Source organism: Sturnira hondurensis, unplaced genomic scaffold, assembly GCF_014824575.4.
Source record: "Sturnira hondurensis isolate 20B ecotype Veracruz unplaced genomic scaffold, ASM1482457v3 Scaffold0009719, whole genome shotgun sequence".
Classification (NCBI taxonomy): domain Eukaryota; kingdom Metazoa; phylum Chordata; class Mammalia; order Chiroptera; family Phyllostomidae; genus Sturnira; species Sturnira hondurensis.
Window position 1 is genome coordinate 11,098,889 of NW_028082350.1, and position 20,680 is coordinate 11,119,568.

Consider the following 20,680-nt stretch of genomic DNA (forward strand, 5'->3'; position numbering starts at 1 on the left):
CCAACATCAAATCTTTTTCACTTATAACCTCTAAGAAAACCTGAGAGGTTTTCCGTTTCCCTGTGTTTTTTTATTATTTTGGTAAAATTATTTTATATTTAAAATACTTAGAAATTTAACTGGAAGGCAAAATACATAAAGCTCGAGTTGCTGTCTCTAGTTACACGTAAGAAAGCGAGAAAGGCGCCGTCCTTCTCACTCGGGTCTTCTCTACCCTTTCACGTCCCTAAACACGTTCACTTTCCCGTGAGCATCGGGAGGGCTCTTGCTCTGCAGCGGCGCCGCTCGCGCCTGCGCACCGTGGTGGCGGAAGGTGCCTTTGCTGGTGCTTCCCACCGTGGTAGCACCGGGAGCAAGTCAGCGGACCGGCCGGTTTTGCCCCTGTCTCCACCCTTTTCTCCCAGTGAACTTCGGAGAAAAGTTCATTGGGAATGGTCAGATCACTGTGTGTATTATGGGTACTATTACGAGATTGAAAACCCTGTTTATTATCCTTATAGCTCAAATCGAATCCAAGTGAAAATGAAGAACAGGAAGCCCAATCCCAACTTACAAAGTCTGACGAAATGCAGCGTTTGCGTGCACATGCCCTTGACGCTTTTGAAGACTCGGATTACGTTACCGCTATCACCTTCCTTGATAAGATTTTGGAGGTGAGTTTATTAGCTACTGCAACTGACAAGCCAGACGTGTACTGCTTTTTACGGGAAGGCATGACTGTACACTTTGATGTGCTGTGTACCACGGGGATCTCAGATGGCTGAAAATCAGACTGGTCCCCGCGCTTTTAGCTCTTAGGTGAAAGATGGTGTTGATGTAGAACAAAATTTGGAACCAAGGTTTTCAGTAAACGTAATAAATGTGCTGTGAAATGGGAGTTACATATTTTTACACATTGCTTGCTTTAGTAGTCCTGTTTGATTTTACATTATTTTTGGGGGGTGTGTATAGAAAACTCTAGAGGTTAAATAATGGGGTAGAAGATGAAAGCTGGTTAAGAAAAAGGAAAAATAATGTTCGGGAGGACAGAGCAGCGTCTGAAGCGGGAAGCGTTGAGGGAAGAAGGCGGATGGAGAGTTGCCGGGATCCAGACGGGAAAGGGGTTCCAGGTTGGGAAAGTGGTCCGTGGTTTCCTCCCCTCGAAGGACTTAGTGACAAATGGTTTCAGAAGGAAGTCTGCAAAATATGTGAGATGCAAGTATCAATGTGCGTAATTGACTGTTTCTTTCTTAAAGCCTAGTTCTTTTGTTTCTCGAGGTCTGTGTTTGGGATGCTGAGCTGCGGGAACTTCGAGCTGAATGTTTTATAAAAGAAGGGGAGCCTAGGAAAGCGATAAGTGACTTAAAAGCTGCCTCCAAGTTGAAGAACGACAATACCGAGGCTTTTTATAAAATCAGCACACTGTACTACCAACTGGGAGACCACGAACTGTCCCTCAGGTCTGTTCTCGTGACACCCGTCTCCTCACCTTTTTATCGTGGCCCTGAGATAGTAGCCCCATTTTCTTTTTCATTTTAAAGTAATAAAGTTGTGGTGAAGGCTTTTTGTTTTTTATTATCTGCTTATATATTTTGTGTTTATATCCTATTACCTATTTATACACTTTAAGTTATTCTACTTCCACTGTTTATTTTCATGAATTATGTGTATTAAAGGTGGGTATCATATTTGTAGAAGCAACATAAAGTATTTAATGTATAACTATTTAAATCATTTTAATTTGAACTAGTAAGTGTGGGCATGGTACAATGCCAAATATAAAAATATATGGTAAATTATTTAGCCAGGATGTTTTCATCATTACAAACAAAAAATATACTTTTTATTGTGTTTTTGTATTTAATATGGAAAAGTACTCATTGATTTTTTTGACTTGGAATATTTTCCTCTTTTTAAATACATGAGCAGTGAAGTTCGTGAGTGTCTTAAACTTGACCAGGATCATAAAAGGTGTTTTGCACACTACAAACAAGTAAAAAAACTCAATAAGCTGATCGAGTCGGCTGAGGAGCTCATCAGAGAGGGCAGGTAAGAATACGCTTGTCGAGACTATCTAGCCTTCCCTCGTCGACTTGCCTTTTCACTCCTTGGCAATGGAGGGCGGAGTATCACAGACAGCACCTAACAGAACTTCCGCACTGTGCACTGGGAAAGTAAGTCGGAATATACAGATAACAGTAACTGCACAGTATTCTTAGCAGATTTATTTCTATTTTTATTTTTATTTCAAATGTTTATTGAGTATCTCCTCTATCAGGTACTGACTGTGTACTGGGGTTGCAGGAATGCATGTGACCATAGTTGTTGGTCTTAAGAAGCCTACAGTGAGACAGACATACACACTGATTAGGAAAAGGGGGTGTGGTCCGTAGAGCCATAGAGATGTGTGAGAGTGTAGAGATCCCTCCACTGTGTAGGATTCTGAGTTAACAGTTCTTCTGTGGTAGTACCTGGAAAATTCTGTACCTCTTTCTGGCCTCTATGGTTCCTACTGAGAAATCCATTGTCATTTTAATTGTTTTTTTCCCTCCTATAAATATCATTTTCCTCTGCTTACAAGAATTGTTTTCCTTGTCTTTAGTATTTGTGAGTTTAATTATGATGTGTCTCCATTTCCTTATGTTTGTCCTTTTGGGAGCTTAGTTAGTTTCTAGAATATGTTGGCTTATCCCTTGTCAAACTTGGCAAGTTCCCAGCGAACAGATTGCAGATTTCGGAGTACTTTTTCAGCCCTTCCCTCTCTGTACTTCGCTTCTTAGACCCTGAATGATACAAATGTTACTTCTTTTGTTTTAGCCCCACAGGTCCCTGGGCTCATTCATTTTTGTCAGTTTATTTTCTCTCTGTTAAGGTTTGGTCCTTGTTCCAAATCACTGTTTCCTGTCTCCTTCAGTCGGCTGTTGAGCACATTCAAGGAGCTTGTTAATTTTGGTTTTTCCGTTTTTCAGTTCTAAGAATTCTGTTTGGTTATTCTTTTATGTCTTCTGTTTCTTTGTTGAGCGTTTCTGTCTCTGTTGAGGCATTTTTGTTTGTTTGCTGTAAGCGTGCTTGTCATGGTTTCCAAGGCCGGCCGCCGTAAAGTTATCTGATCGCTGTAACCTGTCTGCTGTCTGGGTGCTGGCATTTGTCTGACTCAGTTTGAGATCTCCTCCTTGATATGATGAGTGGGTTTTAATGGAACGCTGGCCGTTTTCATTTTGTAAGAATGTTTTTATATGTCAATCTTCTGTTTTGGCCGGCGTTTTTGGACATTGCCCCGGCAGAATGGTGTGGGGCAGGCGAAGGTAGAAGTTCCCCCTCAGCCTTCACCAGCGTTCGAGGTACGAGAGGCTCCTTGGTGCAGGTGTGAGTTTGGGGACTCGTTTTCAGCCATGAGGGAAGGCCCTGGGCCCCCGCCTGGCCTTCTCAGACCCTGCCTCGTGTGGGTGCCAGCATGGTCACTGCAGCCTAACCAGGAGCAAAAGCCGGGTTCTCCGGGGGGCCTGCTCACAGTGGTCGGCGTGGGGCCATAGTTTGCTCGGGAGTTTGGCTGGAGTTAGCCATGATTGTCTAAAGCTTTCTGTCTTGCTGTGGCTGGTGTGGCTCCGTTGGAGAGCGTCATCCCACAAATGAAAAGGTGTGGGTTCCATCCCGGGTCGGTTAGTAGGCACTGGATCAGTGTTTCTCACTTCAACGTTTCCTTCCCTCTTTCTCTCCCTCCCTTCCCCTCTCTCTAAAATCAGTAAGCTTGTCCTCGGTTAAGGGTTGAAAATGAAAAGTTTGTCTCGCTGAGCTGCTCCTTCCATGTCTTTTGGCTTGGGACAGCAGCCTTCTGCTTTTTGTTTGTTTGGGTTGTGTGTACAGGTGTGTTTGTACCCACTGGCATTTCTGGGTTGCTGGCTCCCTCAGCTCTAAGTCTGGGGTATAGGAGGCAGAAGAGAAACCAGGGAACTGACCGCAGTTTTCCCTCAGGTCCAGGTCTCTGGCTGGTCTACCCTCCCTCTTTCCCTTTCCGAGTCTCCCACATTTTAAAAAATATTTAATGCCTAGGATATTTATTTGTATCTAGCTAGACAAACTGGGGAAAGTACATTTATCCCACCTTCCCGGAAGTGAGCTTTTTTTAATACAGTATTTTTCTCATTGAACGTTCAGCTAATTGCTGTTTCTCTGGTTGTAAGAAGTAAAGCGAGGCCTCGCGTGCTCTGTGCAGCTTCCTACCAGTGTTCTACCATCATGGAAAACACGAGCATTTACAGTTGAAGACCGCAGTACTTTGGGAACAGTGTGCCACGTTACCTATCTTTTGGTTTGGTGTTACTGAGGAAAGCAACTTAGTGTGTAACATGATTATTACTTTTCAATCATTTTTAAAACGCTGAAACAGCTTTTTTGTTGTTCCTGAAAGCTACTATACATAGGAATTTAAACAGGTTCCTCCTGCAAGGAAGTACATTGTACTTAGTGGTGAACACTACCATTAATTATATAAAATAGCATGTATGTAACGGGCTCCGTTATTTCATGAGTGACCAAAACATAAAATTTTATTTCTGCTTTGCTGAACGTGCTCCATGGAAGTCAGGCTTGAATGAGTTTTACTCAGTGTCAAAATCATGAGCATTTTTCGGTAAAGAAATTCATCAGGTGGTTTGATTGATACTCACAGGTATGCTCTGATTTATCATTTTTGGTGGTCATATGTTTCATCTCCTAACTCTTAATTGCAGATAGTATGTTTCTTGCCTAAGTAAATTAAGTAAAAGGCAGCATTTGGAAGCATATGCTCATTCAGGTAAACTGATTAAGCAACATAAAGTGAAGAACAGAGAGTTTTTCCTCTGGCTCTGGAAGTAGAATTTGTTACTCATCCTGATTTACTCATTTAATAGATACATCGATGCGGCCAGCAAATATGAATCTGTGATGAAATTAGAGCCTGGTGTTTCAGAATATACAGTTCGTTCAAAGGAAAGGATTTGCCACTGCTTTTCAAAGGTAACCACTGACCCATTCCCAGAAATCATTGGGATTCCAGACCTTATTACTGGAAATGTAAAAACTTAGCATATGGAAGAGAGACCAGAAACCTTTCTCACACTTACTTTCAGGACGCGAAGCCTGTTGAAGCCATTCGGGTGTGCTCTGAAGTGCTGCAGGTGGAGCCTGACAATGTGAACGCTCTGAAGGATCGGGCGGAGGCCTATGTAATAGAAGAAATGTACGACGAAGGTAAGTCGACAAGGAGTTGGCTTGTCAGTGTCTAAAAGCTGACGTAGATGAAAATCAGCACATGTTTAAAATCCTGTTGTTTAGAACAAGTTTACCGGATACCAGGAAATGCTGATAATTTTAGAAAAATGGCAGGACTTCAAAGTTATTATTCCTTAGTAGAACCTGAAAGGTATACCATGGATGGAAAAAGTTTTGTTGAAATCAGTTTGGTGGCACTTAAAAATAAAAATTTCAGTGTTTCTTTTAGACAAGTTTGAAAAGATAAGTAACAAAATAGAAAATTTAGATTTTATATTATCCAGTTGTAATCACTGTTAATTTTGGATTTATCTTTCAGACTTTTCCTATACATAATCTTTATTCTAAATAATATACATATGCACATGTGGTATACATTATACATACTGCATACATATTTATGTCATAATTCCTAAATATAAAATGTTCTGTGACCCCTAAGCTATTTAATAACATTAGGGTAGTTGCTTATCCTATGCTATTCAACTTGAAGTCACAGAAAGAGTTTTCCATTAGATGCTGTGTGGAACTTGAATAATGGCAGTGCCCTATTTTTGCAAGATAACTAAGGCATATACAGTAATATATGTGTTTTGAAGCTAGACTTTGTTCGCATGACAACATGCTACAAACATTTTTAAGTGGGATAGTTTTTAAAAGAAGCAAGCTTTATTGCCCTTATTGCAAAGTTTTCATTTCAAATCAGGTACATCATTTTAAATTGAAAGCATAGTATTTTTCTGGTGAAGCTTAATCTGTGGTACTCTTCTTTGTTTTTTTAATTAGGTACTGAATATTTAATAAAAGAGTATGACCATTAAAATAATATGTATTATGTTTTAATGTCATGCAAAAATAGGCATAAGTGTAATCGTGGGTAAAATTTTAAATGCAGTAAGGATGCATCGATAACATAATATTAGCTATGGTAAAAAGGAGATAACTACACTTTTAATTAAGAAAGGTTCATGGTACTTTTTTTTCCTAAGGCAAACTGATCATTCACTTTTTTCTGCTTTTCACAATTTGAAAAGAATCTTGCTCCTAAGTGGTTTCTTGGGAGTGACAGTAACTCTGTTCATTGCTATTTGTGGGGCATTTTTACAGTATCATCCTTGAAGTCTGATTGAGGCTCGAAACATATGCAATCAATAGGATAAGCTTTACTATTCATGAGAACACTTCAATAAAGCAGGTAGTCTGCCTGGAGGAGCCGCTGGCGTAACTTCTTTTCACCCTTGAGCTGCTGTGCCTGCCCGGGGAGATGGACGTACTCCCGACACCCCCTCCCCTTAGCTTTGGGAGCACTCTGTCGGTGGCACTGTGGTCATCTGTATGCAGACTCTCTGTATGCAGACCCTCAGCTCTGACTGTGGAATCAGACCCCGTAAAACATAAAAACTTAGCTGTTAAAAAAGGTTAAATCTTGTAGGATGCTGAATATAATTGGAACGATGCCCTTGTGAATGTCAAGCTGACTTTTTTAAGGAAAACCTCACAGCTTAATTCTTGAAGAAAAGATGCTTAATACTAATTTAATAGATGTCTTTGAAGTCTGTTTTTTCCTTTAAAGATTTCTTTTAAATGGGAGCTTATTCTTTGTCTTTGGGAGGAGGGCTTGGATTACACACTGGGAAATGTTTCTGAATGAATGGTTTTACAAGAGTCACGTGGTTGTCTGAGTCACAAGTATGGAAATTAAGCAATGTCCTGGAGTGAGAATGGGTTGGTAGGTCTTTAAATTTGGGGGCTAGAGAGGAAGCCTGTGTAGTTGAAACTGAAAGGTATTATCTGGCTTGTTTGGATTTGAATCAGAGGTTTAGTAAATGATGTAATAATCATACCCAACTAGGTTAAATCATAATGTGTTGAAATCCTGAGTTAAACTCTAAAGGCTTTCCATATTGTTCCATTTTTAAAAGTCAGCAATGTGAAACGACAGTAGGTGCATAATGAATAAAGAAAAAATATGCTTTGATTAGTGCATCATGAAACCTGGTGATTTATTTGTTTTGGGCATACAGTAGGATCCTTAGCGAAGATGGGGGGGGGGTTCCACTCCTCCGGAAGCAGGAAGTAAGCAGAACGTAGATGGCTGTGCGTGGGCGCGCCGAGGGGGCTGGTCAGCCCTGTGGGCCCTTTTAATAGTCTTTGGGAGGAGCAAACTGACACGGAAGCAGCACCGAGCGGTTGGCAGAGTGCCTTTGAGCATAGGGTGATTCAAGTGCCCCTTTGGACGTAAGCAGTTATATTGGCTAGAACTTAAGCTACACGGGACCTGTGTCTGGGTTACTAACTGCTGCATCTCTGGCAGGCACTCATATAGTTGCCAAGGATGAATGTTGTCAAGCAGGAAGGTCATAGTGAAAAGAGTATGGAATTTAGAATTAGCCCTGACTTGAGGCTGGCTTTGCCATTTATTTTTAATTGCGGTAAAATACACATAAAATTCATCGTGTTGATTTTTAAGGGTACGGGTCACTAGTGTGAAGTATTTTACATCGTTGTGCGACCAGTCTCCAGGGCCTTCATCTCACAAAACCGAACTCCGTGCCTACCGAACTCGGTACCCAGTCAACTTCTGCCTCTCCCCCTTTCTCCCACGTCCCACCTCCCAGGCCCTGGCAGCCACCACTCTGTCTTCTGTCTCTGTGAAGTTGACTACGGAGGTCGTAGAAGGGGAGTGATACAGAGTCTCTCTCTTTGTGGCTGGCTTATTTTCCTCAGCGTAATGTCCTCAAGGTTCATCCGTGCTGCTGTACGTGTCAGGACTTCTTCCTTTTTAAGGCTGAATAGTGTCCCACTGCATGTGTGTGATCTGTCTGTGTGTGTACAATTATCTGTAGGGGGACATACTTCCACCTTTGTCTGTCATAAATAACACTACTTTGAACATGAGCGTACAAATACCTACCTATGCCAGACCCTCCTCTAAATTCTCCTGGACACGTGTGTGGAAGTGGATTGCTGCACCACGCTGTGCTTCTGGTTTTGGAGTTTTCCGGGAGCCACCACACTGGTTTTTTATGATGACTCCCATTGGCAGTATCGCAAGGGTTCCAGTATTTCCCATCCTCGCCAACGTGTGGAGTTTTCCGGGTTTTTTTTGTTTGTGTGTTTGTTGTTGATAGAAGCCATTCTTAAGAGAGTGAAGGGATACCTTACTGTGGTTTCCATCTGTATGTCGTCTTTGGAGTATGCCAAGTATGTCTGCTGTGGGGTCTCAATCAACCTCGCCCACTAGGCTTTGCTTTCCCTGTCTGCGCGATGGGAATAAGAACAGGTGTGGATGTTGCCAAGGGCAGCTGATGAACGTGAGCGCTCTGAGCGTGTTTAGGGGAGGCTAGGCCAGGCCAAGGTGTTTAGTAGGTTAGGGTATGAAATGCGTATCTGGCTTACGACATTTTCAATTCACAATGGGTTTCCTGGGGCGTAACCCCACTGTAAGTGAAGGAGCATCTGTATATGGAATTTAGTTTGGTGACACTGCTGTGACCCTAGAAAATGCAGTCATGTATTTGTGTTTATGCATAAGTATGTATTCCATGTAGTATATATTATTTTATAAACAGTTAAATATAAAATGTTTTGAACAAGGTTTATATTAAAAACTATTTCATAAAAGGCACCCACCCAAACATACTCTGAGTGAAGTGATTCAGTTTGATAGGAACGATGCACATCCAGTGTTATACATGACTCAAATTAGGAGTCTTAGTGCAATGTCAAGTACATTAAAATATTTTTGTAGTTTAACAACAAAAGCACATATCTCAGAATTGTGATAAATAAGATGATGCTTAGTACAGGGTTGCTAGTACACTTTCAAGTAAATAGCTTCCTTTATGCTCACCTTCAGGACAGTGGTTTGGAACTTGCATTAACTTCTCTATACAAACAGTATCGTATGGGGTAGCCAGCTTCCAGGTAGGACCTGTGACAGCCGCGTTGACTCTGTTTGACGTGGCTGTTACTTAGTGTCACGAGGAATGTCCGTAATTCTGAGGACGGGAGCCAAGCAGTGCTTTTTCTGGGTGAAGGGCTGGCCTGTAAAATAAAGGTTTTATTTATATTTCTTCTTTAAGAGTTGCTGGTGAGTTAAAACATTTTTAGGTGCGAAACTCCTTTTATTTTTGACATTAATTTCTAGTGTTCTAACATTGTGATCAAGAAATATTTTACCACTTTCATTTCTTTGTAATTTATTATGGTTTCTCTTCTTCTCCTCCACCCTCCTCTTCCTCCTTCCTCTACCTAAATGGCTGACTTCATGAGTTTTGAGGATTTTAAGTAGGTGAGTTAAATACATTTACATTTACTAACGGGACAGATGTGTTTGGTCTGAATCCCGGCGTTGTCTCGCTGAGCAAATCTGCTACTTGGGCCGCCCTGTTTTGTGTGCTATTTCCATGTAGAAGGAAGTTCCTGTTTTTCTTCTTGGTTATTTCTGTGGCTTTGCTAACTTAGCCCTCTTTCTTCGGGCAGCATCTCCTAGTTCCCCGCGGTGACGAATGCCAGCACGCCCCTCCCTCCTTCACTGTTCCTTGGCCACTCAGTGCTCGCCAGTGAATTTTGTCTAGTGTTTGCCTTTGACTGGCTGCTCCGTGGGTGAGGCTTCCTGACGCTGCAGCTGCACGTGGGAGAGTCGCTGAGCTACTCCCTCGTCTCCCAGGTTTGTTAGCGTGGCCCTTCTGCCTCCTCAGGGCGTCCACTCTCCGCTGGCACTGAACTTTGGAGTTTTGTTTTGCCCTCTGCATGAAATCCACTCAGTGAGCGCCGTCTCTCCTTGGCCTGTGGTTTCTCTAGACTGCTCTTTGCGGGTTCGTCCCATAGGAGTTCCCTCGCAGGGCTCCTGGGAATATTTTTTCCCGATTTCTCCTCTGTTCAAAGCTCTTTGAACTTTTTCTTCTTGCAGGGCAGCTTGGCTAGGTAAAGCAGTCTAGCCAAGCTGTCTGTGAGTTTTACTTCATACTCCAGTCTTTTGAGGCCCTGAATATTGCTGTGGGAAATCCGGGGCCAGGAGTTTGGTTTTGGCCGGCTGTCCAAGGACCCCTTTCTTTCGTGTCACTCATGCTCCGGCTGTCTCTGTGTCGGTCATTCTCCGTTTGCCCAGGCACCTGGTGTACCTTTTGAATATATTTTTTATTTTAGCAAAGTTTTCTTAAATTTAATCTGGATTGTTCTGTTCTATCAGTTTTCTGCTTCCATGATCCAGTGTAGGCTGTATTCCCTTTGCCTGTCATCGATAGCTAGTTTTTTTCCCTCTGGTCTTTTAAAACTCACTGTTTCATTTTGTTGGGTCCTTATTTTTCCCATGTTCTTCTCACTGTGTGCCTTCTCATTTCATCTTTTTAACCCTCTTCCAAAGATACTTTTTCTTTGCTTTTAGACAGAGGGGAAGGTAGAGAGAGAAACATTGATGTGTGAGAGAAGCATTGATGAGTTGCCTGCCAAGTACGTCCAAACCAGAGGTTGTGTGCACCAGGACCAGGGATTGAACCCACAGCCTAGGCATGTGCCCTGACTGGGAATTGAACCTGTAACCTTTTGGTTATGGGACGATGCTCCAACCAACCGAGCCATAACAGCCAGGGCAATGAGAGTTTTTACTGTGCTGTACTTGTTTTTCTGGAGTTGTGACCGCTCACCTTTTTACTCCTTCATGTCTCATCTCACTCTCTCTTTGCTTAGTGCTTATTTTGCTTAGTGATTACCTTCAATAGAGGTGACGGAATTTTGAATATTCATGCCATAATGTTTGCTCGGAATGTTCATGTATTCTCTGGCTGCTGTTCTGATGCATGTTCATCTGGTAAGTTTGGGTGCTCGTGTTCACTTTAAAAATTACGTATCTTTGAGTTGACGCTGTACCGTGTAAAAATACCCCTCCCCACAGGATGGTGTGCAGTAGCCTTTCCTAGTCCTCAGGGAGGCGTGGGGTGGGCCGGGCACACGGCAGCCTCTGTAGTTAACCAGCGCGATGCTCTCTGCTTCACTGTTTCCACAGACGTTCTGCTTCCTGCTAGAATGGCCTTTCTGTGTAGCCCTGCCCTCTCTGCTCCTCTGAACCAAACCGTGTCCGGGAGGTCGCCTGCTGCCGGTCCTGCTGCCCCTCTGCCCACTTCCTTTGCTACAACAAAAGGGGCGTCTCTTTGGCACGGCAGGGTGAGCCCCTCACCTTTGGAGAGCCTGTAGTTGCCGAGTTCCCTGAGGGCTATGTGCTGATCTTGCTCAGCGTGGTCCCTTCGATACCTGTCCTCCCCCTGTAAGGCCTCTGCCACCTCCCCACGATAGATGCTCTAGATTCCATGGTTCTCGTAATAGGCGGAGGGGGCAGGCTGTCGCTTCAGGATGCGCCCACACTCACAGAAAGCGCGCTTTGGTGGCATGTTCTGTGATCTCTTGCCATTGGCCCTTTCTCACTGTTTGCTTCCCCCTCTCCTTTTGGGTTCACAGCTGGTACTAGCAGCCCTCCTGCAGTTCCTTGGAATTGTTTTGCTCAAAGTGCAGCTCTCCCCCGCACCTGTTTATCTTGTTTTGCATGATATCCAGGATGAGAAGGTGGGCGTTCCATGGGCCTATTTACACTGGAGGTATGACTCGATCTTTCAAAGGCTCTCCAGAGTCCTTGCACTGAGAACAGACTTTCAGGGGGTGGGGGCTGAGGAGAGCTGCTATGAAGCTATTACAGCCTTTGGGTTTGTTAATGATGCGCTTCATTATGCCGGTAACTGGAAATGGTGAGAAGTAGTTGCATTCTGTTGGGAGAGCAGCTGACTTGGGATTTGCTAATGGATTGGTGAAATGAGTGAGGGATCGTTTGCAACTACGCTTTCTCTGTACTGGGGGACTCACTGCAGACTTTACGGGGCAAGGGGTACGCAGTGGGGGTGCGGGGAGCCTAGCCACAGGAACGCTTTCTCTACACAGCTGTGCCATCTTGTCCAGCTGCCAAGTGAGCAGGGCTCACCTCGCTTTCCTTTACTTACCAGCTGCAGTCCTTCAGGCGCTTTGGCGTGGATGGAACTGCTTTCCGGGTTTGTTCTAGGTCTGTTGTGGAGGTCTGTCCTGGGGGCTGGTTCTGCATCTCTTCCCGGTCCCAGCTGCCACGAGGGACCCTCCGGATGCACATCCTCCACTCTGCTGAGGCCGGTCCTTGGGCCTGGGATCGGGGGTGGTTAGTGCTGTAGCTGCTCCACTTGAAAGGAGAGAGCCCACCCAGCCTCCCTTCACTCATCTAAGGGACCATCCTGATGGGCACTGTGAAGCGACTCTTGCTCACGAGACAAAGTCCTTGGCCAAACAGAGTGGCTTCCAAATTTGTTAGGGCCTCTTTCAATGTGCATTTGGGTTGTGGTTCTATTTAGGTTTATTCATTAGTAATATAATCCCACCTGTTTTCTGTCTTCCAGAAACTTACCAAAATTTCTGGTCTGCTGGTAACATCATAATGGTTATTTTTTGGTTTGGGTGGGATAGTGGTCTGGAGGGCAGGCAGACCCCTGTGCGCTCTGTGTTCCTGGTCTAGTGGTTTGCTTTGCTCCTGAAGAAAATGAAGAGAGGACGGAAAAAGAATTTGGGAGGGAGGCTTTTTCGATTTGGAGATTAGAAAGTGAACTGGCTAATTTGTTCTGACATACACTATTCACTTGGGACCGTAGTGTTTCTGGCTTCTTCCACTTTTCACAGCTGCTCAGTATGGTTATGGGGTAAACATAACTGGGTGGCATTTAGTTTTTGGTTTTTTTTATAGATTCTCTTGGCAAGTAGAATGTGAAATACAATTTAATATGATCTATCTCTAAGCTTAGATCCATGCGAAGTCTTACACCATCCATATTAAGTTTCTGATTAATTGCCTACCTATAACCACGTGAATTTAGGAAACAACCTATAATATTTTTTTCCTGTTCTGGCAGACATGTGTCTACTGAAGTTTTAATACAAGACAGGCTATGGGGGAGGCGCTGTGAACACTGAAGAACGCAGACGTGTTTGAATGTGGGGTTTGCATAAGCGGCAGAACAGCACAGACTGGAACCTGCCCCCTAGGGTTCAGTTCCTTGAAAAGACGTTTCCTTGCGAGGTTGTGGTATCAAACGCTGTGGGTGTTGATGGCGGTTAAACCGCACTACTGCTTATGATGGGTTGGTGCACGGAATCGAAGGACATTTTAGGGTGCCGCTGTGGACTGGGTGACAGTAATAGTTAATGTCTCATTAATACTCAATATCAATGCACTGAGGCAGGAATTGGGGTAAAAGCTTAAAGCAGCCGCCCTGTGGGCCAGAGGTAGTGGTGCTTTTTCTGCGTGGTGCAGGCCTATACATTTGTTGATCATGTTCCTCTTGCTTCTTTCTCGTTTTAACCTTGCCCGGGGTTAATCCCTTCCAGGGTTAGCTGTTGCTGAGCGCTCAGCCGTGCCGTCCAGGCAGAGGGCGCTCCCACACGGCCGTGCATTCTGTAAGGACTGGACGTTGAGAGCAGCGGTCTGTAGTGTGGGGGGTCTGCCCAGGGAGAGCACTGGGAGGAGCCTGTGTCGGAGCCTCCCAGGCCAGCCCCAGATTTGGGGGCTCAGGGCCAAGATTTATGCTGGTGACTGGGCCCCAAGTAAGGTCAGCAGAGGGACCAGGCTCATGGGGCAGAATTCAGAGGACTCAGGGCAAAGATTCCAAGTGTGTGTCTCTGAACTCACACAGCACAAGGTGACTCCGCAGTGAGCGTGCAGTGCTCTCCACCAGGGAAGCCTGTCAGAGACCCGGGGCCCAGGCTGGTATTGGGGCTGGGGAGCAGATGCCTTCTGCCTCACGCCCACACTCCGGACTTCCCAGGGAAAGACAGCATTCAGCATAAACCACATTGGTTACACGAATAGTTTCAGCGCGGTGAGCCCATCTGACCAGGGAATGTCGGGCCCCCTCCTTAAACTGAAACCCAATTTCCCAGGGGCCGCCCCTGCCCGTGTACCTTTGAAAGGGTGATGGTGTCAGGCCTGCGGTGCTTCCTCTCTCCTGCACCCCGTGAGGTGCCCCGGCACCGCATAGATCTGAAAAAGGACACAGTGTGCACTGTCACCAGACTCCCCAGACCTGTCGGGTGTATGTGGTTTTCTAGTCTGACTGACACAGGCAACCAGCCAGACCATGTGTGCTGAACCCTGTGAGTGAGTTGGTGCCTGCGAGGGCTGACGGCTCCTCTGGACCCTCTCTCTGAGCCTCCGTGCTCTGGACCCGTAGCTGCCTGTGCACTTTCTTTGCCACTGCTCTGTTTTCCTGTGTAACCGTCACCTCAGTCTGAGCGGTGGTAAGAGTGCTTTGTATAAAGTGCTGCTGTTAAAACACCTAAAAGGCCAAAAGGTATGGGTAAGATAACGCGGAGGGTAAGTAAACAGATAGCAGTGAATTCATAGACTGGGAGCAGTGAGCTGCTAAATTCAGCCTTAATTGTGGCGTTACTTCTTAGGCTCTTAGCAGTAAGGGCAACACGTGAAGGGGTGGGAACGGTGACATCAGTGTTATTTTGCAGGGTGAGTGAAGGTTATAGATTGGAATTCCCTTCTGCAGCATTTTCTTGAATGTATTTTGACAGCCATCCAGGACTATGAAACTGCTCAGGAGCACAATGAAAACGACCAGCAGATTCGGGAGGGGCTGGAGAAAGCACAGAGACTGTTGAAACAGTCCCAGAAGAGAGATTATTACAAAATCCTGGGAGTAAAAAGGTGAGTAATTTGCATTGTTATTTTTAATTAGCTCTTTTGGGGCTAATCATTGTTCCTCGTCTCTCTCTCGGATTCATTTCCTTTCCCTAGATGATTCGGTTTCAGATTAACCCTAACAGTCTAATCTTCAGGTTATTTGGAGCATGTTCCAGTTCTCTGTGACAGAGACCAGGGATTCGACAATGGAGAGTCAGTGGTTAGGGACAGAGCTCTGACACTGCAGTGTGACCAGGCCCTAGGCCTGGAGTTCGTAAGGGGGGAGAGGGTGGGGAGAAGCAAACGTCTCCAGGCCTGGAAGTACAGCGGCGGGTCAGGAAGCAGCTGGCGGGCACGGAGGTGCTCAGTGCGCTCCCCCCGTGCTGCTACACAGACCACCTTCCCGGAACAGACCCCGCTCTTTCAAGGACTCGTTTGTATTAAGTAAGCTAATCCAGAAGTGTTGGGTGATTGATTCTTAACTAATGATTATTAATTTTAATACCCCTCAGAAGTGCCAAAAAACAAGAAATCATTAAAGCATACAGAAAACTAGCAATGCAGTGGCACCCAGATAATTTTCAGAATGAAGAAGAAAAGAAAAAAGCTGAGAAGAAATTCATTGACATTGCGGCTGCCAAAGAGGTCCTCTCGGATCCAGGTATTGCTCCCCGTTAGCACCTTCTCTTCCCTTGAAGTGGCCGATTGGTGCCTGGGGACTGGGCCCTCCCTCTCCCTTGGTCCGTGGTACAGGCAGCATCAGAGTGGACAGTAGGCTGGGGCTTCGGACTGGTCTGGGCCCTGCAGTCACCAGACCAGAAATGCCGTTTATGTCTGCCCTGGTCCAACGCAGGGACCCACAGGTCTGCCGTGTGGTGGACAGTGGAAAGATGTGGCGTCCATCAAAAGACCGGCGTTTGACATTTCTGTTTTTTTTCTACCTGCAATGTGAAAGCACAACAGTGAGGGGGACCCTTGCAGCTTCACAGATCCGTGATGAATCCCGTACACCAAACTTCCAGGGTCTTGATTAGGGAACCAGACACCAGGCTGAAAGGCACAGAGCTGGGAGGGGAGCTGCCTGCCCGGTGCTCCTGGGGATCTCGCCTCCATCAGGGTTCACCGGGTGCTACAGATGCTCTCTGATCACACAGGAAAACGGCCTGGAAGATAAGAGTGAGAAAGCTAAGAATTTAGGGAATATTTGTCAATACTTTGACATTTCCAGGAAGAATTTAATATTAAGCTAATACCTACTGCTTTTTGTGTCTTTCCACGTCAGTGGGAGCAGCACAAATTTAATGAAATAGAAGGAGTCAGGTTCATGCCCAATGGACAAATCTTTTTTGAACACCTGCTGTGCTGGGCAGTTGAAGTGAAATGATCCTTTGCTCTCGAGGAACTTAGGAGACAGAGCGCACTTACTGGGCACAGTAGGGTACGTGCTGTTTGTCCTCTCACTCAGCAGAGGAGGGTCTGTGGCACCCGTGAAGGTCCTGCCCTCTTGGCTCTTGCAGCTGGGTGACCGTGGGGCTGAGCGCAGAGGGCCGCAGGGAGCTCCCAGGGACTCGGGGTTACAAAGGCCTGTGTCGTGAAAAGCAATGCATTTTTGATTGCTGAGCGTTTTGTTCTCGGTCCCTTTTCCTTAGCCCCTGTTCTTATTTGAAGGATAAAAACAGCTTTCTCTCGTCTCTGAGGATGTTAGCTGGCTCCTCTGCTGCCTGCAGGCCTGCCTCCTCACATTTGCCGGCACTGGGCTCGGGCGCATCGGGGGCTTTCCTCCGACAGACAGACCCAGCCACGGAGGCAGCCTCACTGCCCCTCCTGCCCCCTCCAGCCTACCCAGACCCGACAGTGGGGCCCTGGAAAGCCGAGGCCTGAGGGGGCTGAGCCTGGCTGACTTCACTCTGGAGTGAGAAGGTGCCAAAGTTGCTGGGCGAACAGTGTGAGACTGTGGGAGTTCTCATCCCCCAGTTATTCATTGTTTTTGGAGAGAAGATGTAGGGGCCTCAATTTCTGAGGGCCCCTGCCCTCACCCCCTTCTCTGTAACCCGCGTTTCCCTTGCCCATTGTCCTGAGACCAGACCTCTGACGGAGGGGGTCCTAGGAGAGCTCAGTGCTCAGCTCGGGCTCCCAGCTCACCTGTTTTCATCTCTGCCGGGCAAGCGGCCCTGCAGCCCGCCCCCCCCCCCCCNAAGCCGAGGCCTGAGGGGGCTGAGCCTGGCTGACTTCACTCTGGAGTGAGAAGGTGCCAAAGTTGCTGGGCGAACAGTGTGAGACTGTGGGAGTTCTCATCCCTCAGTTATTCATTGTTTTTGGAGAGAAGATGTAGGGGCCTCAATTTCTGAGGGCCCCTGCCCTCACCCCCTTCTCTGTGACCCGCGTTTCCCTTGCCCATTGTCCTGAGATCAGACCTCTGACGGAGGGGGTCCTAGGAGAGCTCAGTGCTCAGCTCCGGCTCCCAGCTCACCTGTTTTCATCTCTGCCCGGCAAGCGGCCCTGCAGCCCCCCCCCCCCCATCACACCGGGGGCTGACCTGGCTGTTTCTTTTGTAGAGCTGAGGAAGAAGTTTGACGAGGGGGAAGACCCCCTGGACGCAGAGAGCCAACAAGGCGGCGGCGGCAGCCCCTTCCACAGAAGTTGGAACTCGTGGCAGGGCTTCAACCCCTTCAGCTCAGGCGGACCTTTTCGCTTCAAATTCCACTTCAATTAAGCCAGCTGTTTTTTTGCTCTTTCTTTTTTTTTAAAGATTAAAAGAAGAAACATTGTTCTAGGATCCTAATGAAAAAAAAAATTTCAAATCTTTGTTTGTCCATGACCAAAGAATTGTATTAATAAGAAAAATCAGTTCTTACCCACTTTGGGCTGGAGTGCTCCCGGCAGGGAGGCGAGGCGTGTCCCGCAGGGCCACCTGCGCTCGTGCTGGAGCCCTCGCAGCCTGGGTGTCCCCGCAGGAGCACGCGGGAGCTGCTTTCGCACGGCCGTGTGTAGCATGTCAGTGCTGGCGTGTAGGAGGAGGAGCTGTATCTTCATGAGGATGGTTGTATTTCAGTATTCTTAAAGAGAATGTTAACATTTTGAACTATATGTTCTTAGGGACAATTTTGCTTAGATTTTAGTCCAGTCACTTGCAAGTATGTGTTGAATTACGGAGCCCGCCTTCACCTGGTGCACTGGCCTCTCCCTCCCGGCGTGAAGGCGAAGGAGGGCAGGGCAGCGCGCACGTGGCGGTCGAAGTAGCGAGGGTTAGACTGTGGATGGGAGTCGGGCAGACTTTCAAGAGAATCCTAACAACCACTGAAACAATTAATTGTAAGACCTATCTGTTTACTATGAAACAACAAATTAACTTCAAAGTTATGTACAAAACAGGTTCAGATAACGTAGCAATGGTTCTATTTCCAATAATCTTGCCGAAGTGCAGAGGGAAGTACTCCAGCTGAACTGAGTTCAACAGAACTTCCCAGAACAGGGTTGTCTCAGAGGTGCGGCTGCTCGGTGCACCCAGCAGATGCCCTTTCTCACTGTTCTGCACGCAGTGGGGCAGCTCCTCTCCCCTCCGGCCGAGCCTCGTGGGCCGTGGCAACACCATGGGGGCCGGTTTCGGGCGGGCACGCACAGCAGGCGGGACCTCGCGGCCTCTGCACGCTGCCGCCGATACAGCACAGTTTACAACGCGGGCGGCCTGGCCGCCTCCCCGCTGTCCAGATGGCATCTCTCCTTGGGGTACCTTCTTCGTACCTTTTGAGAAGTTATTCAATATTTGTATATTCAATAATTTTTCCCTAAAAATGAATATTTTAATCAAGAACATTAAATATTTATGGAACTACTGATACTGCATTTAAATTCTAAGAGAATTACTTTAGATAAGAATTAGTACCTTTATTCTAGAAAGGTTTTTGTTTCCCTCAGAGCATGTTGACGCATTTCAAGCAGTAGGAGTCCAGTACGTCGTTTTTACAAAATCGAGCATTTACTTTTACTGCAGGAGGCACCCTGACCAGTGATGCCCACAATGGCCAAGCACAGATTACTTTCTTCTACAGTCATCCTGAAACACGTGGAAAAGTCTGTTCTTCACACCGAGACCGAAACCACACAGTTGACTTGGGGAAAACACATAAGTGCTTTTGCATCTATTTAGAAATTTATATCTTACCAATAAACTTAAGAATGCATTTTGAAAACTAGTGAACAGCTTGCAGCTTTCATTTCCTTTTAATGTTTCAAGATTCAAGCTAATGTGAAAACTTAGGAAATTCATTTTTATTTAATCTCAGTAATTTCATTACTTCATTAGTTTTTTTTTTCCCAATCTGCTTTTGTCTGTGTCGTCAACTGTGACCTCTTTGAAATGTAGCACGGCCACTCTGTTTCAAACCAGGTGTTCCGCACACAACCGGAACAGAGGAAGTCCCAGGCCGCTCGTCTGTCCACTCGGGGGACAGGTGCCGGAGGGAGCTGGGGGCTGGGCCACAGGGGAGACGTGTCGCTGCACCGTCGCCCTGCTGCTCCGAGGGTTGTCCACTTGCTTCTCTCCGCTGGTGACAGCCGCACCTCTTGCTCAGTCTTACTGTGGGTTCAGCTCAGTCTCCTGAACCGGACTGTGTAGTCACTCGCCTGTTTCCAGTGGAGACAGTGAAAGCTTTGATGCCAAGTGCCAGTGCCACCAAGACAGATTCCTTGGACTTTTGCTGATTATTGGAGGAAACCACCACTGTTTCAGTTCCAGCTGTGATGGGCATCAGCGGTCTTCTGGGGTCACCCGAGTGGCACGGCGGCCGCCTCACGTGTCCTTCACAGCAATAGAGAAAATGAGCGGGTGGGAGTGCAGGGCGAGGAGGTGCAGGGCGAGGAGGTGCACTGAGAGGGACGCAGGCCTCCGGCTTGTCTGGGGCGCCTTGCCTGCACCGGGCTCCCTCTTCGGAGAACAGTACCCGCACCCTTCCCAGCTCTTTCTGGAAAAGCGAGTTCAGAGGGGCACGGCCCTTACCTGCATCACGTCCATTCTCAAACCCCGCCCTTTGGTGAGCTCGGGCTGCACAGGGTGCACATTTCTGCAGTGGCCAGTTTAGACTCCTCAGCCTGTAAATGCGAGGCAGTTCTAAAAAGGGAGAATCAGTCATTGCCTACTTCTGAAAGTTTGTGCTTTCTTACCACAGATAAATGAAAACTTGAGAACCACTTTAACAGTTTACTGATGTGAACTGGACATAATACTAATTTTAAAATGCCTTTCTCTTGAGTCAGTATTAAAAGTTTCTTTTAAATGTCAGCATGAAAACTTTTTGGGGACTCTGATAACGGAATGTAAACCACCCACAGATTTTTAAAGAGAAAAATAACTGATATCCGAGCAGGGAAAAAAGCCAATAGGCTCACAATTTGAAATGGGCACCATTTTCTCTTCATGGTAGAGAGATTTCCCTTTTAGAGGCGAATTGGTCAGAAGTGGCATGTGAAAGCTGCTGTGAAAACAAATGCACGAGATGCTGAAGCTCTTACTTTTCTCAGGACCGCCTGGATCAGGCGGTCCCTCCATCAGGGCTCTGTCAGCACCACTGGCGCCCAAAACGCACAGGCCTCACGGCAGGTTTTCTCCGACCGTGCACAGCAGTGCAACCTGGAGATTCGTGCAGCTTTCCCAGATTCTCGAAGGAAGGAAGAAGGCAATGCTGACTCGTCAACCCGTAACATCCTTAGTCTAAATCAGATCATTCCTTTTATGGTACTTTATCCTTCAATTGC

The 20,680-nt window shown here is 46.4% G+C and overlaps 1 protein-coding gene across 1 annotated transcript in view; it reads left to right on the top strand.

The window, feature by feature from the left end:
* The window catches only part of DNAJC3 (DnaJ heat shock protein family (Hsp40) member C3), a 45,046-nt gene extending 25,924 nt beyond the window's left edge, over positions 1–19,122 (top strand). The window contains exons 5-12 of the mRNA XM_037057568.1: positions 501–653; positions 1,258–1,439; positions 1,909–2,028; positions 4,872–4,977; positions 5,091–5,211; positions 14,821–14,953; positions 15,442–15,590; positions 17,485–19,122. Of these exons, the coding sequence (XP_036913463.1) occupies positions 501–653; positions 1,258–1,439; positions 1,909–2,028; positions 4,872–4,977; positions 5,091–5,211; positions 14,821–14,953; positions 15,442–15,590; positions 17,485–17,642 (1,122 nt within the window). The 3' untranslated portion in view covers positions 17,643–19,122. The remainder of the gene's footprint in view (positions 1–500; positions 654–1,257; positions 1,440–1,908; positions 2,029–4,871; positions 4,978–5,090; positions 5,212–14,820; positions 14,954–15,441; positions 15,591–17,484) is intronic.
* Positions 19,123–20,680: the final 1,558 nt, after the last annotated feature.